This window comes from Notolabrus celidotus, chromosome 14 (genome assembly GCF_009762535.1).
Source record: "Notolabrus celidotus isolate fNotCel1 chromosome 14, fNotCel1.pri, whole genome shotgun sequence".
Lineage (NCBI taxonomy): Eukaryota > Metazoa > Chordata > Actinopteri > Labriformes > Labridae > Notolabrus > Notolabrus celidotus.
In genome coordinates, this window is record NC_048285.1 from 21,924,369 (window position 1) to 21,945,114 (window position 20,746).

Here is a 20,746-nt window from a genome sequence, read left to right on the forward strand (position 1 = left end):
ACATTCCAAAAATCAGCTCGTTTCTGTTTTTGCCTAATGATGGACAATAAATAACTTAGGATCCAAAAGGTTGTTGGCACCGTGTCATTACTCCGACTCCAGCCCTCCTCGGCCCCTGGCGCTCTGCATACCTTCCTGGGCTGGGCAAAGCCGGGGAGGCCTCTCTCTGCTGCGGTGGGTGTGAGCTTTGAACTGTATGCTATTTAAGCACCAGCTGATCACTCATTGTGCATCTTCGATCAGCAGTTTTTACTTTACATCACCGACAGCATGGAAAGCGAGAAGAAGGCTCCCCTGGGCTCCATCGAGAACCCGGTCAAGTTTAATGATCAGGATTTCCAAACTCTCCTGGAAAAATGTCTGAAATCCGGAGAGATGTTTGATGATCCAACGTTTCCAGCTGAGCAGAAGTCCATCGGAATGGCAGAAGACCCGGATCCAAAGAGGGCGATCAAGTGGCAGCGACCCAAGGTAGACCAGGTTATGTTTTTTGTTGTTTTGCAGAGGTGGTTGGGAAATTCAGTGCCAGTTGTTTGCGTCTTCACTCAATTAAATATGATAAAATTAAGCTGCAAAATGTCCAATAAGCTGTGATATTCACTAATCTACAGACAAACGGGAAGAAAGATCCAACTTGAAAGTAGCTGTAACTTTGAAACAGCCTCTCCTGCATATTGATTATATTTATGACAGTCATCTGAGTGCAGCCTACATGTTATAACCTGCTGTTACCCAGTTCTGCATTTTTCAGGTAATGAAAATGTTTTCTCAGGTATCTTATTGGCTTTACTTCTTCAGAAATCCTATCAGCAGAGTTTCACAGTTGTGAAGCTGGCAGTGATTTCACAAGGTGTGGCTCAGGTTTAAGAATCTTTTAACCTGGAGCCTTTCTTTAAGGGGTGAAGAAAACAACCTAACACATAATACAAAGAAAGTCAATACAATGTAAATCATAAGAGAGGAAAGGTTTAAGAACATTTAAAGTATTTCTAGAGAGAATTCATGGACAGAAGACTAAATTAAATTTTGAGTTTCATGCAACCTGATTAGAAACCAATGCAAATATGTGCATAGGATAAAATATGTTTGAAAGCATTATTCATATTTCTCAATGCAAATTATGGAACTTGCGTTCACAACAAAGCTACAATAAATCATTTTCCAAATTATAATTTTTCTCCTGATTTCATTCTCAATTAATAAAGGGTAAAGTGTCAGAAAATTGTTTCTTAACATTTTCACCTTTCCTCAAATGTATTGTTTCTTTTAACATACAGTCCAAAACTCACAGATACTCAAACTTATATTAAACACAACAAAGTAAATCGGCACATATTCACACAAAGGACTTTGGAGCCAGTAAAATCCTTGCATTTTGCCTTTAAAATAATTTGACCGTCATTCAAGATGATAATATGATAATATATGATCAAAACAGATTTTTATTTTCCTTTTTCATTGCATAAGCTCATTCTGGATCTGCTCCTAGAATCAGTCTGTGATGTTTCAGCATCTTGTCCTCTTCTTCTCTCTGAAGGAAATCAGTAAGAACGCTGTGTTTGTGGAGGGCACAACTGGGACTACTGACATCTGTCAGGGCCAACTGGGTGAGTTCATCAGGAAAGCATCAATCTCTACCAACATTAGAACAATGATGAGTGAGGATTTAAACTTGACTATGTCATGCTAAGTTGCATCCACATAACCAGAAATTGAAATATTGCATTACGTAGCTCCTTTGCTATGAATACAGGGAAATGTAACGACTGCAAAGATTATGCACCACACAGCCTTGGGGACCAAACTTCAAACACTCAGCAAGAGGCAAATAAGGGAATGACACTGTGTTCCCCAAACCTCAAATCTGCAGGGGGTCTGTCTCCCGTCATGGGCCTGTTTTTAACAGCCCACAGCCCCTCCTCAAATGTGTGCTCTTAAGTCTGTCTCCCATATGTGGTGAACTAGGCGATTGTTTTGTGCACAACAAAAACTTTTTTTCATCTGGGGCTCTAAAATAATAATTTGTGCCACCAGTTGCATGCAAATATGTCAATAAAACAAATCATTACAACACTCCCTCTTTTGTCTGTATCCTAGGATGGGCTTCCCATGATTTACGTAGACTCTTAAAGTATCTGCTGCAGCACTAACAAGAGAAACATCACAGAACAGATGTTGGCTCTTTGAGAGGAATGTGACTTATTGCATGTTTGTGTGCGAGAGAGCAAGTTTAACCTGAAAAGAATGGACAAAAATACCAAGGCGTGACAATTCCTTTTTTGTTCTAAAATAATGTCACATGTAAAAATTCACTGCAAAGAAATGAGAATCTCCACATGTCCGAATCAGCTTCATATGTTTGTTTCGTTTTTTTATCAGGTAACTGTTGGCTGCTGGCGTCCCTCTCCTGTCTGACCATGCACCCAACGCTCTTTGTGAAGGTGGTGCCGTCTGGCCAGAGCCTGTCCAAGCCTTATGCTGGGATCTTCCACTTTAGGGTAAGTGTAGTCAGATGTCAGGGACAAAAGACAACCTCACTAACCTTTGTAGTAGTATTAATAGTAGTGAAAAAGTAACCTAAATCAGAGCCTGCCATTGTGCATTTGAACATCATGTACACTTACATGACGATACTTTAAAATGCACAAATCTCAGCATAAATCATAAATGCTTACCTTGAAGGATGGTAGATAGGGGGAGTCTTGTTGTAGTGAGGACGCAGTGCTGATGTTTTTTTGCAAGAGGCGAGGCTGGCACTCAAAGGCTCCAACAGTCTGGAAGAGGATTGGAAATACTTAACTTTGTTTGCAATAAATTAAAGGACAACATTAGCTGAAACAATGGCACCCCAATAAAATACCTAACCATTTAGCCATACACTTCTATGAAACTCTTGGTTGAATGTTCGACAGTTTCAAAAAAGATCAACATTTATTTAGCATAACCAAATATATTCACTTTTTCATTCCCACACATTCTTAGTCTATATCAGAAACCAAGCAGTAACCTCTAAGGCTAAATAATAAAGCTAAAACAGAAGTGTAAAAAAATGCAGTTCCTCAAATGACCACTTGAGGCTTACTCTGAAAGTGAGTTAACCCCGATCATGTGCAATGTCGAAGAAGCACAACTTCACAGCAGAATAAAACATGTTTACAGTCTTATACAATTCATTTGTTTAAATTATTTGGGCGAACACTTGGAGCAACAGGTGGTTATCTCTGGCTATCATCACTTCTTCAAGCTGCTAAACTTAATCCAGTAGGTCTCAATCTCATTCTCTATTTAATGTCAATTCTGGCATAAATGGAAAAAAAAAAACACAAAAAACAACAACATTGTGACTACAGAAGCCAAATACCAAACTCAAGGATTCATGTGTTAAGCTAGTAGCAGCTAGTAGCATGCTAGTCCATCTTTGAACTATTAGTCACAAGCAGAAAAAGAGGACAGGGCTCCACATCACCAGATTTTTTTAGAAGAGAGAGAGAGAGAGAGAGAGAGAGAGAGAGAGAGAGAGAGAGAGAGAGAGAGAGAGAGAGAGAGAGAGAGAGAGAGAGAGAGAGAGAGAGAGGAAGATGATACCCAGGTACTGATTAATGCCAAATATGACAGTTTGTGTGTGTGAAAACAAGTGTAATGTCTCCAGTTATCTGATCTGATCCTGTTCTTTTAGACTTTGCTCATTTTTCTCTTCAGCTGTCTAGCACAGATCTTTAACATGTATAAACTCATCCTGAAGACAATGCTGCACAGTGGTCTCACACGTACAAAAAGAATAAACATAAAACATCATCTTTATTACCTCATCAGATGTGGCGATTCTAATCTGGAGATCATCATTCACCGGCTCTGACCTGCACAGAGCAATAAAATATCCCCTTATTAGACATATTAATCTTTTCAAACTAACACAACAGACACTGCAGTGACACATCGATCATTTGTACATCTCTTTTTGCTGAGCGATTATTTTGCCCTGCAGCTCTGGACCTTTAGAGACTGTTTGGGAGAATGTGACATGACTTAACAAGCAGGACGGAAGGACTGGAAACTCATTTTGCACTGTCAGGGTGATTGGAAAGGAGTCCAGACATGCAGGTAGTGACTACCCCTGGGACACACATAAACACAAAAACACACACACACACCGCAGGTATGAAAGGCCAGTCCAGGCCTGCTCTCGGCCTCTGTTGTGTACACACAGTTTGTGGTACAGTACAGCCCCCAAGTCATGACCAGTAACCGCTTTGGGAGGTGCTTTAATCAGTTTAGTCTGATGAGGGAACAAAGAAAACAAAGTGCTTATTCACTTTGGCCTTTTATGCACGGCAGGGTTTTATTTGTAAGATCTGGAGAACTAATAGTTCCCTGGGCTTATCCTGCGTTTTATTCTGGCTAAAAATGTCCATGTTTTGTTAATACTAGCTTTTTGATTTGCAGTAAAATATTTAATGTTCAGGGGAAATCTTTTATTCAAGTAAAAGCAGCAATACCAAAGTTTACTAAAGCTCTCATTACATAAAAAAGCAGAATCAAGTATATTAAATTATCTGTGTATAGCAAGCAGTTTATTTTGTCTCATTTTCATGTTGCATCTGATAAGCATTTAGCTTAGCTTAAATTAGACCTATTCAGTCTTGAACCTGGCTCTTTAATGATCTGAATCAGACCCTCAAATCTTCTATAAATAATAGTATTTTAGAAGATGTGGAAAATAAATTTTCCTATTAGAGATGATTACCTCTAACGTATTAAATAGCATGTATTACTTTATTCGCCAGTACAATGTTTAGCTCTTTGGTAGGTAATTTATCTCATTTATTACTTATATCAGTTGTTAAATGCATTTTAATAAAAAGTGTTACTGTGTAAGTAGAGTGGATTTGATGTAAAACATAATTACTGTGCTCATTTAAGAACAACCTATGACAGAAAATATGCATTAAAAACACAATTTAATTTCTAGATTTATGGGTTGGAAAAGTAATAGACAATGTTTAGTGATCATTGTCCCACTCTTGTGTCAGGGTGCTGTCGGAATTCTAATCTGAATAACCACCTGCTCACGATACAGACCAACTTTTTCTGTCCAGGACTCCTTTTGTAAAAAATATTTTGTATCTCAATCAATAGGAATATTCCTTAAATGAAATAAAGGTTATTTCCTGGCTACCGACTAAAGACATAAACAAGGTGACAAGAAGTGTGATTTAAAAATATTTATCTATACAGCAAAAGTAAATCCCTCAGATTCTACAGTCAGGAATCCTTCCATGACATTGGATTTATATCAGCCTACTTGCGGGACGAATTAATATTAAAGTGAATGTTTAAATTCCCAGTCAAGTTAAAACAGTTGTCTGCTTATTTGTTGTAATTCACATTACACTGAAAATTTTTGTTAAAGGTAATTGATAATGGGAGTCCAGAGACTGATGGTTTAGTCACAATAGAATCATGGTAGTTAACAGTCCGGTCAAAGAAGGCAATTGACAATGTAGTTTCATGTCAAGAAGGAAACACTTACACTAAGATGGAAATGATGATTTTAACTTAAACTGTAAGGAGCAAACCTTGAACTTGAGAAAGTTCAACTTTTATTCATCAGAGTATTTGGTTAGCAATATATGTAACCACTGTTTCTAAATCTAGCTGAAGGTCAAAGTCGCCTCTCTGGTCTGCTATAATATTTCTTTACTTCAACCTTTAATTTTACTGTGTGGTCATTGGTCAAGTGTTTTCTGCCCATGGTCACAAACACTTGTTTGCTTTCTGATGAAAATGCATACGGGACAAAAATATAGATACGGATTATGAAAGTATATATATAAAAACTTCAGAATCATACAATCAGTAATGTTAGACAAAGGGAAAGGGATTTCTGTCTCTCTCACTCAGCTATTTCATAACTGAAGCCAATGTCATTATTTTCTGACTCTCCAGACCAGCTTGAGATTAAAACTAACAGTTTTTGCTAGTGTCAACTAGCAGAGATTAAATGTGCTGGACTCTTTCTGCAGATTGATTTGATTTGGTTCTGACCAATCAGAATCAAGTATTTAACACAGCCAGGTAATAATGTCAGTGCATTTTTTTTCAAATCTGGCTCTACTAAAATTGAAATTGATTTGTAATAGCAGAAAGATTTTTATTTCAGTTGTTGAGGTTGCAATTTGTGTCAGCTGTGCACCAATGGTCAAAATAGTGAGCTGTTTTTGGTCAAAGGAAAAATTAAGGGGGAAAAAATATGTTTTTATTAACTTTCTTCCAGATTTATTTTATCCATTTCTTCTCTTCTCACATCCTCTCCCTCTCCGTCTCTCACTGTGTCCCTGTGCAGTTCTGGCAGTATGGTGAGTGGGTGGAGGTGGTGGTGGATGACAGGCTGCCAGTACGAGAAGGCCGTCTGCTCTTCAGCTACTCTCACACCCGCCACGAGTACTGGAGCGCCCTGGTGGAGAAGGCCTATGCCAAGTCAGTTGCCACTCGCAGCATATGTTTCTGGGTTGTAATGTCTGAGATCTCCCACTCCTTTCCCGTGTGTGTGTGACACTACTGTGATTTGACAAATACACACAGCCACCGGAGATGATTTTCTCACCTCTCGTATGTAGGCTTGTTGGGAGCTATGGGAGCCTGAAGGGGGGCAACATTTCAGAGGGGATGGAGGATTTTACAGGAGGGATTGCGTACTCGATGGATGTGTCCTCTCGTACTCCTCGAGTCCTTTGGAGGTCTCTGACGGCCGCCCTGACCAGAGGCAGTCTGCTCAGCTGCTTCATCGAGGTACACACACCTCATCACACTGTGTGAAATGGATTTAAAGTTATCAAAGAAGTTGGAGACATGTGTGTCTCTCGTCTTCACAGGCCTGCAACTACAAAGAGGTTGGTGTAGTGACAGGCAACGGGCTGATAAAAGGCCACGCTTATGCCATCACCGACACTGACAAGGTAAGTGTCAGACAAAGACGATTTATCTGCTCTTACATCTTCATCTTAGTCAAGGAGGATTTTTTAGTTGGCCTAAATTAAGTCCATGGTGTCTGTTTCTGGAACAATCAGTTTCTCCACAGACCACTGAACGCCATCTCTTGTCATTTCATCTTATTTAATAAGTGATCAAATCTGAATATCTGTGTTATCCCATTTTATCCTATCTCATTTTAGATTCATGTATTCAGATTAAATTTCATGGCATCAAAATAATGTGATATCATGTACTGTAATATACTCTCCCTGGTAGCTTGAGCTCATATGTCATGTCAGTGCAGCCACAACAAGCACAACTGAGCCAATTTAGAGAGGACGGTGAAATATAATCAAATTCAATCCAACCTAATCTTATCACAAGCCAAGTTTTCTTGAATCATTGGATGACATGATTTCTATTTATATAGCACAAATCCCAAACATATGTTATCGCAGGACACTTTACAAATAGAGCAAGCCTGGTCTGAACTCCTTGTTATGTTATTTACAGACCCAACATCAAGACAAGATTCTATCTAGTCTTATCTTAAAATCTCAAAATCCACCATGGGCACAACACTTTGCAGTATGTAGCAAGTTACAGTTACGATGAAAAACATCCCTGAGCAGCTTGGAGAGTGGGAGAGAGGGCGATGCAGAGAGAATGAGATCGACAAAGACAGACAACAGCAGCAACAACAACAACAGCTCATACAGGCTTAAGATTATAGCGCCATAATAATGGAAAAAGTAAATGTAGTTTACTCTTGACTTTATTATTTATTTTTTTAATTTTCAGGTGATGAAAGCTTCAGATGAAGTTCTGTTGCTGAGGCTGAGGAACCCTTGGGGTTTCGTCGAATATAGTGGACCCTGGAGTGACAAGTGAGAAAGTTAGAGCATGTTGTAGCTCTCAAACTCAAACAGACAAACAACAAGAGCTCTGAACGATACTTGTTTTTTTCTGCAGGGGTAAAGAGTGGGATCACGTGGACAAAGCAGAGAAAGACAGGATTAATCTGAAGAAGAAAGAAGATGGGGAGTTCTGGTATGTGACAAATAGTAAAACAATTTAATAACAATCAATTCAGGACGTTTTCAGATCCCCTCACTTGATTGAAAGTTCAAATACAAAATTGTGAAAATACCCCACTAAAAGCACAAGCTCTGCACATATGACACATACATTATAAGCAAAAAGTTTTCATTTTCAGTCAAACATTCCCTGCCAGTGTTTTGCTGTTAGGATACAAAAGGTGGTGCAAAAAGTACAATATTTGCCTCTGAGGTGTTAGTACTAAGTTGCATCAGATAAAAGCCCTCCAGTCAATTAATCCAAACTTGAAATTACAACTATCTTTAATCTGTACAAGAGTGTAATACTTGACTAAACGTCTGTTGTGAATGATCTTGTCTATTAGGATCTGTGCGGAGGATTTCTCCAGCCTGTTTGACATCGTGGAGCTCTGCAGCTTAAATCCCGACGCTCTAGTGGAGGGAAACACACCCGCCTCTCCTTCCTCCGCAGCCTCCCAATCCCTCTGGACCATCAGTGAACATGACGGATTCTGGGTATCTGGAAGCTCTGCTGGTGGTAGTCGCAGATACCAAAGTGTGTCCCTGACTTTATGTGTTCTCTAATAGGCATTCAACATTCTCATCAAACAGAAAATGATCACATTTCTTTTTTCCCCTTAGAGTCTTTCTGGAAGAATCCTCAGTTTGAGTTGGTTCTCACAGAGCAGGACCTGCCAGACGAGGACGATGAGGATGATGGCGATGAAGATGACGATGATGATGAGGAGGAGATGACCCCAGAGGAGAAGAAGAGAGCTGAGAAACAGAAGCAGAAAGCTAAACAGTGCACTGTGCTGGTGGAGCTGCTGCAGAAGAACCGACGACAGAGGAATAAAGTTCACTTCATCTACATTGCTTTCCACATCTTCAAGGTGACATGTTACACTTTTATACTTTAACATTTAAACATTTATTAATGTACTGATACTGTTTCTGAACAAATCTAAACTTGTTTATGTCTTTACTCCTTCCCGTAGGTTGCACCTGAGGTAATTATTTATCATTTTCCCCTTTAGATAGTCTTTCATTTTTCCAATTAATATCAAAATAATCTTGTAGTGTTCATACTTAATGTTGTATCCATATTCATACAGCTTCAGGGTATGTGTCTGAGCAAGAGCTTCTTCGTGGAAAATCGCCCTGTGGGTCGCTCTGGAAAATATCAGGCTCAGAGGTAAAGACTATCATATAAAAATATCTCATAGAAATAGAGAATTGGGCTCTGGTATCTTTAGGGACTGTAAAGCAGAGTTAAGCTTCTAATATACTGTGCTAACTCTAATGTGATCCCAGTATTTTTCCTTGGTATTTGTACCTCACTGTACATAATATATTTCTGTGCACACAAAATCCAGCCAAAACGGTCCCAATGAATGCAAAACCTGAAGGTCTTAAGTCACTTTTCATGTTGGGTAAAGTTAGGTAAGGGTGTTCTTTTAATACCAAATAAGGGGGGGGGGGATAATCAAAATCATTCAAATACACAAAGAAAAAACATAAAATATTAAAAACTGTGGCAGATACAAAACACAAGACTAGTACTGTCAACAAGTAGCTAGTATATGTATTGGACCTGGAGGTTTATTTGAACTGAAAGTCATAAAGCTGACAGTGTGTTTGAAGTGAACTCACTCTCTTCTCAGGGGAGTGTGGAGGAAGCTCCATCTGGACCCGGGTAACTACATCATCGTGGCCTCCACCTATCGACCCAACATCCCCGGAGATTTCTTTATCCGTATTTTCTCCAAGACTGGAAACACTCTCGGGTAAGAATGAAGGGATCCAGCTTGAACACCCCAAAACATGATGAGCATCAAAACTACTGAGCTGATTTTTATTTTTATTTTTTTTACCATAGTGCCAACAGATCTCTTTTAACTTGTGTACCTTGTGTAAATGTTATGTGATGAGTGTGTGCGTCATACATTTTGGTTGAATAATGACCCAGAACACTTCCTGAGGGCTCCACAGTTCCTGAATCACCTCCTGCCTCTCTGACTTTAAACAGCAGTCACAGTCACCCACACTGCCCTCACATTGAGTTCACAGCGCTATACTTCTGCATGTTTAAAAAATGCTCCTAGTTTTTGACAAAAGTAATAGCTAAAGCTAATAAAAGCTATTATTGTAAGACAAGTAAATGTTACAGCAATGAGGAGTTGGTGCTCACTTAGACTTTGATAAGCATCTTTGGTCTCACTGTGTGAGATGTAAAAAGTACATCAATTCAGGTCCTGAATTTTAGAACAACACTGAAGTGCCTGTACCTTTAACTTCAATACCTCAACATTATTGACAGATTAATTGAAATTTGAATCCACAAATGTCATTAAGCAGCTAAAGTTACTTCAATTAAATAAAAGAAATCCACGGATTACATCTGAACCCTGATAATTATACTTAATTTACAGAACTTGTATAACCACACATTATTTTCTTTCTATTAGTAGTACGGCTGACTAAATGTCTTCAGGTTGGAGCTCTTGTGCAAAAGCTTAGATTAACATGTGACCAGCTATTAGATAAATAAAGTTTAAAATTGTCATTCAACACAATTCACAGGGGAAAATCACATTTTTTAAACATTACAACGACAAAATAATGTTGGGTAAGAAAATGTTTTCTTGTGTTCAAGTTTTTTTTAAAACACCTTCAGACCCCTTGGAATCAATCATTTAAATCTCTAATTTGTCACACACTGCTTGTTATACTATGATACACTTTTACAAAAGTACAAGTTGACAGCAGGTTGTTATACATTTTTTATTTTTGTATTTTTTTGCATTGTTGACAATTTGTTGCTGTCTTTGTGTTCCAGCACTCAGGACTTTACCTGCTCCACTGGATTCCTCCAGGTGAGTCTGTAATACATGACAAGACAAGGCAACAGAAGTTAGGGGGGAAAATAAACATTGTATATTTATGTTAATGTTGCATGTTTGTGCCAAACAGGTTATGGCCGCTCCCGTTCTCCCAGAGGATCACGTGAGAGTTGAGAAGACTTTTGATGAAGCAGCTGGTGCAGTAAGAATTCCTTTACATTGACATACTTTACTTCAACGAACAAGTCTACATTTGTCGCCGAACAAACCAGTTTCTTCTGTGTTTCCAAACAGGATAACAGACTTGACGCCAAGGAGCTCATGGATCTGTTTAACTCAGGTTACTGTACAACACTTTTAATGTTTTATCTGATACTTAAAGTGGCACACAGATGAAAAGTTTCATTCTATAATACCTGTGATGGCCACTAGATGGGAGCAAAGCAGTAACACATTTTCAAGTTGAAACAGTGAGGCCTCACAGGTCAGTAGTCTAGACAGAGGCTCATTGCTGCAGTCATATCTGGGCTAACTAATAAAAGCGGCAGTACTTGTCCTCACCTTCACCTTTCCTCTGCTTAATCCAGTTTAAACCCTCAATTTCTTCATGCATCAATCTGTGCCTTTCTGTTGTTATCACAGTTTTGGAGAAAGATTACCATCTGCCCCTGGAGACGTGCAGACAGCTCATCTTTGGAGAGGAGGTATCCTTTTGTCCCCAGTATAGTCTCTGCTACTACAGTGTCCTTGTTTGACTCCACATATATGTCAAGCTCACTCAAACTTGCAGGATTTTTACATCAGCCAGTTTTGCACTTTTTCTAGGGCAGAGTCTTGCTGACAAAGGGGTTTGAAATTCAGGCCTTGAGTCATGATGTGCCGCCCTGCTGTTCCCTTTCTCTCCCCCCTCCCTCAAAACTTTATCGCCTTGTCTTCTGTCCGGTGAGGTGACCTTAACTTTTTCCGGCAGACTAAAGGGCGCTCCAGTCTCAACCGTAAACAAACAGAAACCCTGCTGTCCAGTCTGCGCACTCTGCAGGTAAACCTGAGAGAGAGAGACTGTGTGCGTGTGTGTGTATGTGTGTGTGTGCATGTGTGTGTGCGTGCGTGCGTGCGTGCGTGCGTAGAGAGACAGAGACATTTTTTACCCACTATGATGCTTTCTTTTCCCAGTCCATCTTCTTCCAGTTTGACGAAGACTCTTCTGGCACCATGAGCCCCTTTGAACTCAGCAACGCACTGGAAGCTGTTGGTATGAGTGCACACACACACACACACACACACACACACACACACACACACACACACACACACACACACACACACACACACACACACACACACACACACACACACACACACACACACACACACACACACACACACACACATAGGTGTGCTGTATGTTGGCACACAGATGGTTTGGCATCACACCTTCCTCCTCTCTCCTCTCCTCTGTGTCACAGGGATGAAGTGTGATGGTCAGGTGGCTCAGCTGCTCTCGGCTCGGTTTTCATCTGGAGAGCTTCACCTGCCCTTCTACGGCTTTGTGTCATGTGTCGTCAGGATGCGCAAGCTGTTTGGTAAATCACACACAAACATCATGTTCTCCATTATGCTGCAGTCACATACTTTCCCCTACTAATTGTTCATTGTCAGTTATTTCTAGACTCTCTCACTAATCACCTGGCTGTGTTAAATTCTTGATTCTGATTGGTCAAAACCCCCTTGACAACAGTTATTACTCCTGAATAGCTAAAGGCGATGCTAGGGACAACCTGATCTCACACGTCACACATACCAAATCAATCTGCAGAGTGGAGTAACAGCAAATCAAGTATACGGTTTATGATTTCACCTCTTCAGGGTTGACAATGTGACAAAAACATTACTGCCTGATAGCACCAGGAGAAAATATCAAGGATATATTTAATATGACTCTCAGTTCATTTTGAGAGCACAAAACTTTAGATTGGTGGTTACTGGCTGACCAGTCACTGGCAGAGAAAAGAAGACAAGAGACAGTGAGAAACACTGAAGGATGTTTAAACATACAATGAGCTGCTGCTGTTACTTTCTGCATCTATTATAATTGCTAATGAAACAACACTAACATCAAGACTTTAATCTGAATGAATGAAAATGTTCTTTTTTTTTAAAGTTATATTTCTGGTTAGGACAGCTGGATACTGACAGGAAATGTGGGGAGCAGGGGTGGCAGGGGAAAACATGCAGCAAATGGTCAAGGTCGGGAATCAGACCAGGGACTGCTGCGACAAGGACTACAGCCTCTGTTTATGGGTCGTGCTTAAGCTGCTAAGCCAACTGTGCCCCGAAAATGTTCAATTTAACGTCAGTTGGATCCATATATTGGCTGGTAACAATGCTGTTACCATTGAAGCACTACCAACAGTTGAAACTGTGTTGAAAAATTCTTTGTTAGCTGCATATATAAATCATGTTTAAATCACTAAAACTGTCATACGATCAACATTTAGTGTCGACTTGTTTGTGTATTTAGTTGGTAGCTGGGTAATAAGCAGGATAATGTATAGTTAGCCAGTGGTTATGCCAAATGGAAACACTTCAGGGAGGATAAGTCTCACCCTGTTGGGATTCTTTTTGTCATAACCACAGGCTCACTATATATTATCCCTAACTGAAGTCCTTCTGTGGCTTTCCATGGCTATATATCTTTGCAGCTATGCCACAAGACATCAATATATAAAAAAGGAAAAGAAATAAAGACGAATAACATAGAAATGTCCCTGAGAACTATGCCTTATTGGTTTGGTTGTTTAGATCAGGGGTTTTTAAACTTTTCAGCCCGTGACCCCCAAAATATAGGTGTCAAAGACTCAGGACCCCCGCTGTCCCTCAAAGTGATTTAATGTGGCTTCTTTTAGCTGGTCTGCAGAAAATTAGCCTACCTATATGAGCATGTGTCTGTGTTTCCTGTGCTGTTATGAATTAACCTACTGCTACTGATGCTTTTGATAATTAACTGTTCACTAACCCTAAACTTAGGAGTAATTTGGCAAAAAGAAAGGCAGAAAACTCATTAAATTTTCTATTTTCAGGGTTTTATTTCAAGTTAATCTACTATTTTTGTCGATATTTTTTACTATAATGGGTAAAATGTACTATTTTTAGATAAATGTATTAAAAAAAACATTCTGGAAGACATCTCACGATCCCCCCATTTGTGTCTTGCAACCCCCAGAGGGTCCAGACCCACACTTTTGGAACCTCTGGTTTAGATGTCAAAATTACCCATCCAACCAAACCTTAGTATAAGATGAATAGAAGCTTAGTCAGCATATTAAAGCTACCATCAACTAACAAGGCCCAAAACTGCAAAAACTAAACACAAGCAGTGTTAGATTCCTTTACCCCACACCATTCCCCACTCTCTCTCCCAGCATCCAGCTCTACCCACTGTCCTATCCTCTCAATAAAAGAATAGATGCCCAAAATCATCAAAGAAAAGAAAAGAACACAAGTTACTGAATATTGAGCCTTCATTTCCTCTCCTCTTTTCCTCAGCTCTGTATGAGTCAGACACCAGCCAAGAGGTGAAAGACAGAGGGATCAACGCTGTAAGTACTCATCAAATATATAATCATATATTACATATATTTGAATATACCTTATATGCCCCTACTGACCTGGATGTGGACTTGTTTTTCTCACTCTCCTGTCCCCCCACAGTGGCTGCTTCAGTTCCTGGTGTTGTGAGGATGCTTAATGAAAAGGGACTTTGAGTTAAACCCAGCTGATCTACAGTCTGCTGTCTTTTCTAAAGCATAAACAATATATATAATCATACATTTTATACATATTTTAATCCAGTTCTTCCATGTGTGCCTTATTTTAAGTAACAGCTGTGGGTTTGCTCTGCTATTAACCCACAGTTCTGGCTGTAACTACATACAGTATATCTATGGTTTAATCGTAGTTATACGCAATTTAAAGCCCTCTCTGTGCTTTACATACAGTGTGGTTTGGTTAATTTTAGAAAGGATAGTAAAAAAAAATAATAAATGAACATGCAAAAAATGTCAGTATTAGCCAAAAATCTATCTCACTGTAGTCGATGGCCAAAGTCTTAAAAAGCCTTCCTAAAAATACATCAAAGACAGAATGACAAAACAGGACAAGAAGTTTAAAGACACAGGATGCAAACTAAACCGGTCAGATGTTAGAATATTGAATTTAAATAGATTTAAACAGTTAAAAGAACAATTCAATACAGCAGTGGATGTAATAATAGTACTCAAGTAGAAGGGAAACTACATTGTCACATATACACACAAAAAAATGCAATCATACTTGTAGCAACATCCTTTTAATGGTATGTAACACCGTTTTCATTCCTCCACATTGTAATTAAATTGATTTCCTTGTTACTGGTGTGAATTAATATGTGTCCACATTACCCTTGTCTACATTTGATACTTTTTTTCATGACATTTCCTCAAGTTTCTCTTTAAAAATCCGGCAATGTTCATGAATGGACCAGTACACATAACTGTCATTACACAACTGAGAAAAAAAATCTCTGCATCCCCAACACTTTAGTCATCTATGCACACATGAGCTTACCCTGGGTAATATCTGCACACACACACACACACAGTCAGAGTGACTGCTGCCTGCCCCACTGAGGGTGTGAGGGTGATGTCTCAGCAGCGCTACACGCACCATCTCTATTCTTATCGCACTGACGCCACGTACAGCGTCAACACACACTCGCCCCCACCTCAACTACGTTCCCTCTCTCTCTCTCTCTCTCTCTCTCTCTCTCTCTCTCTCTCTCTCTCCCCCCCATCCCTATCTCCCTCCTCTTCTCTCTAGTAACTGTCTGAGTCTCAAAATCTACATCCTCCTCCTCCTCCTCCTCCTCCTCCTCCTCCTCCTCCTCCTCCTCCTCCTCCTCCTCCTCCCCCTCCTCTCCCTCCCTGTTACACACTGGCTTGTCCTGCACACACATACATACACAGGTATCCTTGCACTCACTCACACATCAGCAGGGTGAGCAAATGTCCTTTCTACACACGCTGCTAATAATAGCACCTATGCTCACACACACACACCGTTTCCTGTTCATAGTTAGGTGAGTACACACAGGTTGTCCTCGGCAACCGTCCATCTGCATTGTGATGGAGAGAAGAGGCAGAGAGAGGGGAGCAAGGACGTTTATTCATCTCAGTGTCTGGCCTCTCCATCGGCTCTTTTTAATAATTCTATCTTTCAAATATTTTTAATTTGCCAAATTGTGCTACGTCTTGTTTCTGAGTTACCTCAGCAGGGGGTCAGACAATGTGACATCTGTAGCTTGTAAAAATCAGCATCTACATCCCTCTACTGTAGTCACTGGCCCTTTATCATCCAAGAAAAGAAACAGCCATGCTTGCAGTTTTGTAAGTTTTAATTAGGCGCATCAGTGTGAAACTATTCTGACATGCTCACAACACGTGGATGTTACACGTTTGATTTTTTTATTTTGTTCCACATCCCAAAATGCCGGTTAACATTAGTACTTCTGCTAACTTTGAAGTGAGATCAAGGGGCTACAAGGACTGATGGGTATGTTAAAATTTTTGCAATTTAATTTAAAACTTATCACAAAATTTGACCTGCTGAATGAACTCAGGACACAAATGATGAGTAAAGGAATAGAGCAGAAAAAAGGATCAAAAACAATAGTTTGTGATTTATTGTTATAAAAAGATATTAAATGATTAAATGTGTGTATAATTCCTTGCAAGGGGGAGTTTCCTTAAATGTCAGATTTTAAAACAAACCTAGAAAAAGATTTACATTCTTTTCAAATATTAAAATCAAAATGCTCACCCTTTCATCAGTCTTCACCCAAAGGTTACACCTTATTCATCACCACTGCAGCCAGGTGTTTTTATGTACTCATACAAAGTGAAGCACAGAAGAAGAAGGGGGGAAAAAGAAATAAAAGACGAAAAAAGGAACAAAAAAAAACTATATAATGCAGAATACTGGACCTTGATCTGTTTCTTTCAGAACAGTTACGATTTGAGTTATTACATTTCCTTCAGAAGTCGGCAAAAGAGTGTGTAGCAAATTCTGAGCCAATCCGTAAGACAGTTCTTCAGATATTTCACTTCAAACAAAAACAAAAAATGTAAGGACTGCCAGAGAGTTTACCATTCTCTTTCAAACTGTATCTACTTTATTTAAATCAAATAACTACTGACATGTTGAGCATCATATTGATAAATACAACAGATCAAGTGGCAGAAAGAAGAGATTCTGGCCACTTATGATCATATGTGCATCCGAGGCGATGGCTAAGGGTGGCTGCTTTGAATAGTGCTATGGCCGTTACCTCCTCATATGGTCCTCATAACTATTGTAATATAACAACACACTCATCCACAGAGGAGCTCCCTTACATCAGAGGAGAGGGAAACAGTTTGAGGTGGATCTAGAGGATCCCACTGTAAACTGTACCCTCCTTCACAGAGTCTATTTATTTTATCTTTTCTGTCTCTGTTGATTCTTTTCTCTCGACAGCGGCTGTTCTCATCCCTCCACCTGCTCTTCATCCTCCCTCCTCAATCCCCCTCCCCTCCCCAGCTGTCCTGTGGGATGAGATGATGCTCTGACAGGCTTGGCGTCTGTTCTTGGAGGTGCCGGTATTTTCGTGCCACAGCGGCGGGGGCCGGGAACAGGAATAGTGGCGGAGTTGTAGTGTGTAGTGTGGGAGGGCTGGGATGCTTTGAGAACTGAGATTTTTTGAGCCGTTGTATAGACAGTAAGGGAGACCAGGGAGGATTGCGTAAGTTGGCTCCCTGGCTGCAAATTTAGCCTGGGCTCGCTCACGCAGAAATTTGATGAGCAGTGCAATCTCAGTCGTCAGAGCTGGGTATTTAAAGATGCGAGCGTGTGTCCGCCTGGGATGTAAGGGTGTATTTATCCTGCGTGTTTATTTACAAGTCGTGAAGGTTGATAATGTGAGATGCAAAGAGCAGGATTGACATACCCAATCTGCTCTGTGTTCCTCTTCCTGTTGTTGCTTATTCCATAAATGCCAGTTTGAAACAGGCGGTGATCACCAGGGGCCTCACGTACTTGACTTGGGTGGATTTACTGAAACATGGCGTACGCCCAATTACAGAAAACATTGTGCGCACAAAAATATCCAGATTGATACATCTGTGCACAAGGATCAACAGCTGTAGACACGTGCATTCGCCAGCCATGAAGTTTGCGTGAGGCACAGCACATCTGCACAGTCATTTCAGTCTTGATACATCTGAACTTTGCCGTGAAAAAGAGCGTACGCCACGTTTTTGAGCGTACGCACCCTTTGTACATGAGGCCCCAGGTGTTTTAAAGCCAATGACTGTAATGTAACATCGCACTGAATCTATTCTTTCTCTCTGAGAGTCCAACTTTAAGACAGAAATCAACTTAGATGGACAGAAACTGAGTACTTTAAATCAGGATGGTGAGCAAGTTTTTCTAGTCCATCTCTTGTTCAGAAACAATACACCTTGATCTACATCTATACGAATGTGTGAGTGCTATCCTGAAGGTCAATTGTAACAGCCAGATGTTGAATTAGCAAATAAAACATCTAAAAAATGTAAAGATGTGAGAGGATTTTAGGGATATGACAATGGAGGAGTAAATAAAGAGGTTGTGTAAGTAAAGATGAAATATTTGTATTTAAAACCGTCCACTTCACAAACCTGTGCTCAATGAAAATATCAAAGCATAATGATAATTCTAACTTTGGGTCATCACAGGTTGATCATTGCTGATCAGACAAGATCTGACTGTATGTTTAAAGTTGATTGAAACATTTTGAATGTCTGTCAGATTTCATTCAGTTTGATTTAATATTGTTTTATAAAACTGAAAAATGTGTCATAGGCACTATTTTAGAAGAGTACGTGAAGTGTGATGTTTTCGTATAACTCTAACTCAGAAGTGTGTGTCATCTTTTAAGACTCTGCCTGTCATCAGGGCAAACATCTTTTCTTTTAACCCAGTTTCCTGACAGTCAATCTTTCAGAACATCAAACTGCTGTCATGTCTGTGCTCATTGGGGCTTTCAGAGGTAAAGTCTTCAGTGCTTTTTGGGCTAATGTTACAAAGGTTGACTGTAAGCCTGGCTGTATGAGAACAGAAGGTTCAGAAAGTTTACATTAGTATTGAACTTCCTTCGAGAGATAGAATCCATGTTTTTTTATAACAAGTCAGTGAAGTGTTTCAACAGTGGTGTTATAAATAATTCCACCGTCTACACATTTCATGACACGGACACAATAGTGTCTTATTTTTAGATTACTATTAATACAATGACTATGAGGGCAGCAAATGGGATATAAAAAAGTGGTCATGTACTTTCAGTGGTATGGGAAGTTTTCTACAGAGGCCCTAAAAGTCAACCGCAAACATGTCATGACCACAGAAAAACAATTCCCCAAACACAAAAATACTTTACCATATGCAGATAGAAAATGTTAAAAATATTTTTTATGGCAAAAAAAAATTAAAAAATTCACCCACCCTGGAAATATTTTGTGGAATGTAAAAAATGTTCTCGGTATGTTAAGTTTATACTTTAAAAAATACATATTTAGGCTTTTTTGAAATTTTCATTCATTTTCATGGAATATTTCTAAGCTTTGTGAAATGGTTTTACATTAAAGAAATACATTTACCCTTTGAGAAATTTTTAACATTTCATTAAATATTTTCACATTTGGTCAAGCGTGTTTTTATTTCTTTTTGTAAAATGTTTCACATGTCATGAAATATTATATTATATTGTTTTGTGAAATAGTTTTGTGTTTAAATAAATAATTCTTATTTTTTGTTAAAAGGGTTTGAAGAAGTATTTTTGAACTTACAATGGAAATACATTTGGCATTCTGGAATATGTTTTACGCTATCATGATATTTCCGGGCCAGTTGACCTTCAGGGCCTCCATAGCTTTCAGTGTGAAATGACACACGGTCATGCATGTATTTTTTTTCTTAAATTAAACAAAAATATTAAGTTAAATCATGCTTAAAGTACAAAAACTTTAAGGTCTCAAGAACAAAATTCACTTTTGCTAAATTACAATTAGTAATTTTCATAAAAATATCACCATATAATGCTTGAATGGTGTGTTTAGTTCTCTTATAGATAGATAGATAGATAGATAGATAGATAGATAGATAGATAGATAGATAGATAGATAGATAGATAGATAGATAGATAGATAGATAGATAGATAGATAGATAGATAGATAGATAGATAGATAGATAGATAGATAGATAGATAGATAGATAGATAGATAGATAGTCTGTAAAATAAGTGTGCATAAAGGATGCAGAGAGGAGCAGGAGGATGAAATGAGTAGCACAAGACAAAAGGAGAGGGTGAAGAGTAGAGGGTGAGGAGAGTGGGGGAGCAGTGTGTGGGCACACAAGGCCAGTAAGGTGAGGGGGATGACGAGGACACATGCTGGTTTGTGTTTCCCTGACGTGCTCACTATACACACACAGTCTACCCCCATATCTTTTCTCCCTCTCTCTCTTCATTGGATTTCTCCCTCTACCAGTACCTCTTCCTCACCCACTCACTCCCTTTATTCCTACCTCTTACTGGTCCCTGAAAAAATAGGGCAGTCCTTATGTAAGGGAGATAGAAGAAGTGGGGAGGGGTGGGGGGGTTAGTGTGTGAGCTGAGGAAGAAAGGTTGAAACAAAGCCTTCTGGATGAAAATCGACAGAGAACGAGTAGGGGGAATAATGAAGTTGGCTTCCTCTCTCCTTATCCAGGTGGAAGGAATCTAAATCTCCGTAAATAAATAAAGCTCAGCTTTCCCTGCATTA

General features: G+C 39.3%; 1 protein-coding gene and 2 long non-coding RNA genes across 3 annotated transcripts in view; 1 reads left to right on the forward strand and 2 right to left on the reverse strand.

Moving 5' to 3' along the window:
* On the forward strand, positions 1-15,282 carry capn12 (calpain 12). Its single transcript, XM_034700670.1, has 22 exons — positions 1-471; positions 1,538-1,607; positions 2,380-2,498; positions 6,344-6,477; positions 6,618-6,789; positions 6,873-6,956; positions 7,774-7,859; positions 7,945-8,022; positions 8,396-8,586; positions 8,673-8,923; positions 9,029-9,040; positions 9,146-9,225; positions 9,695-9,817; positions 10,870-10,906; positions 11,004-11,075; positions 11,168-11,213; positions 11,516-11,577; positions 11,844-11,912; positions 12,047-12,125; positions 12,340-12,456; positions 14,420-14,472; positions 14,585-15,282. The coding sequence occupies exons 1-22, from the start codon at positions 271-273 to the stop codon at positions 14,609-14,611; spliced, it is 2,163 nt and encodes a 720-aa protein (XP_034556561.1). The 5' UTR covers positions 1-270; the 3' UTR covers positions 14,612-15,282.
* Positions 10,801-12,170, reverse strand: LOC117825057. Its single transcript, XR_004633772.1, has 2 exons — positions 12,022-12,170; positions 10,801-10,912 (listed from the first exon to the last, which is right to left on the reverse strand). It is a non-coding gene; the product is annotated as an uncharacterized LOC117825057 (long non-coding RNA).
* LOC117825056 overlaps positions 12,187-20,746 on the reverse strand; it is a 16,932-nt gene continuing 8,372 nt past the window's right edge. Inside the window, exons 2-3 of the long non-coding RNA XR_004633771.1 lie at positions 14,542-14,616; positions 12,187-12,449 (exon numbers count right to left, since the gene is read on the reverse strand). This is a non-coding gene — a long non-coding RNA (uncharacterized LOC117825056). The remainder of the gene's footprint in view (positions 12,450-14,541; positions 14,617-20,746) is intronic.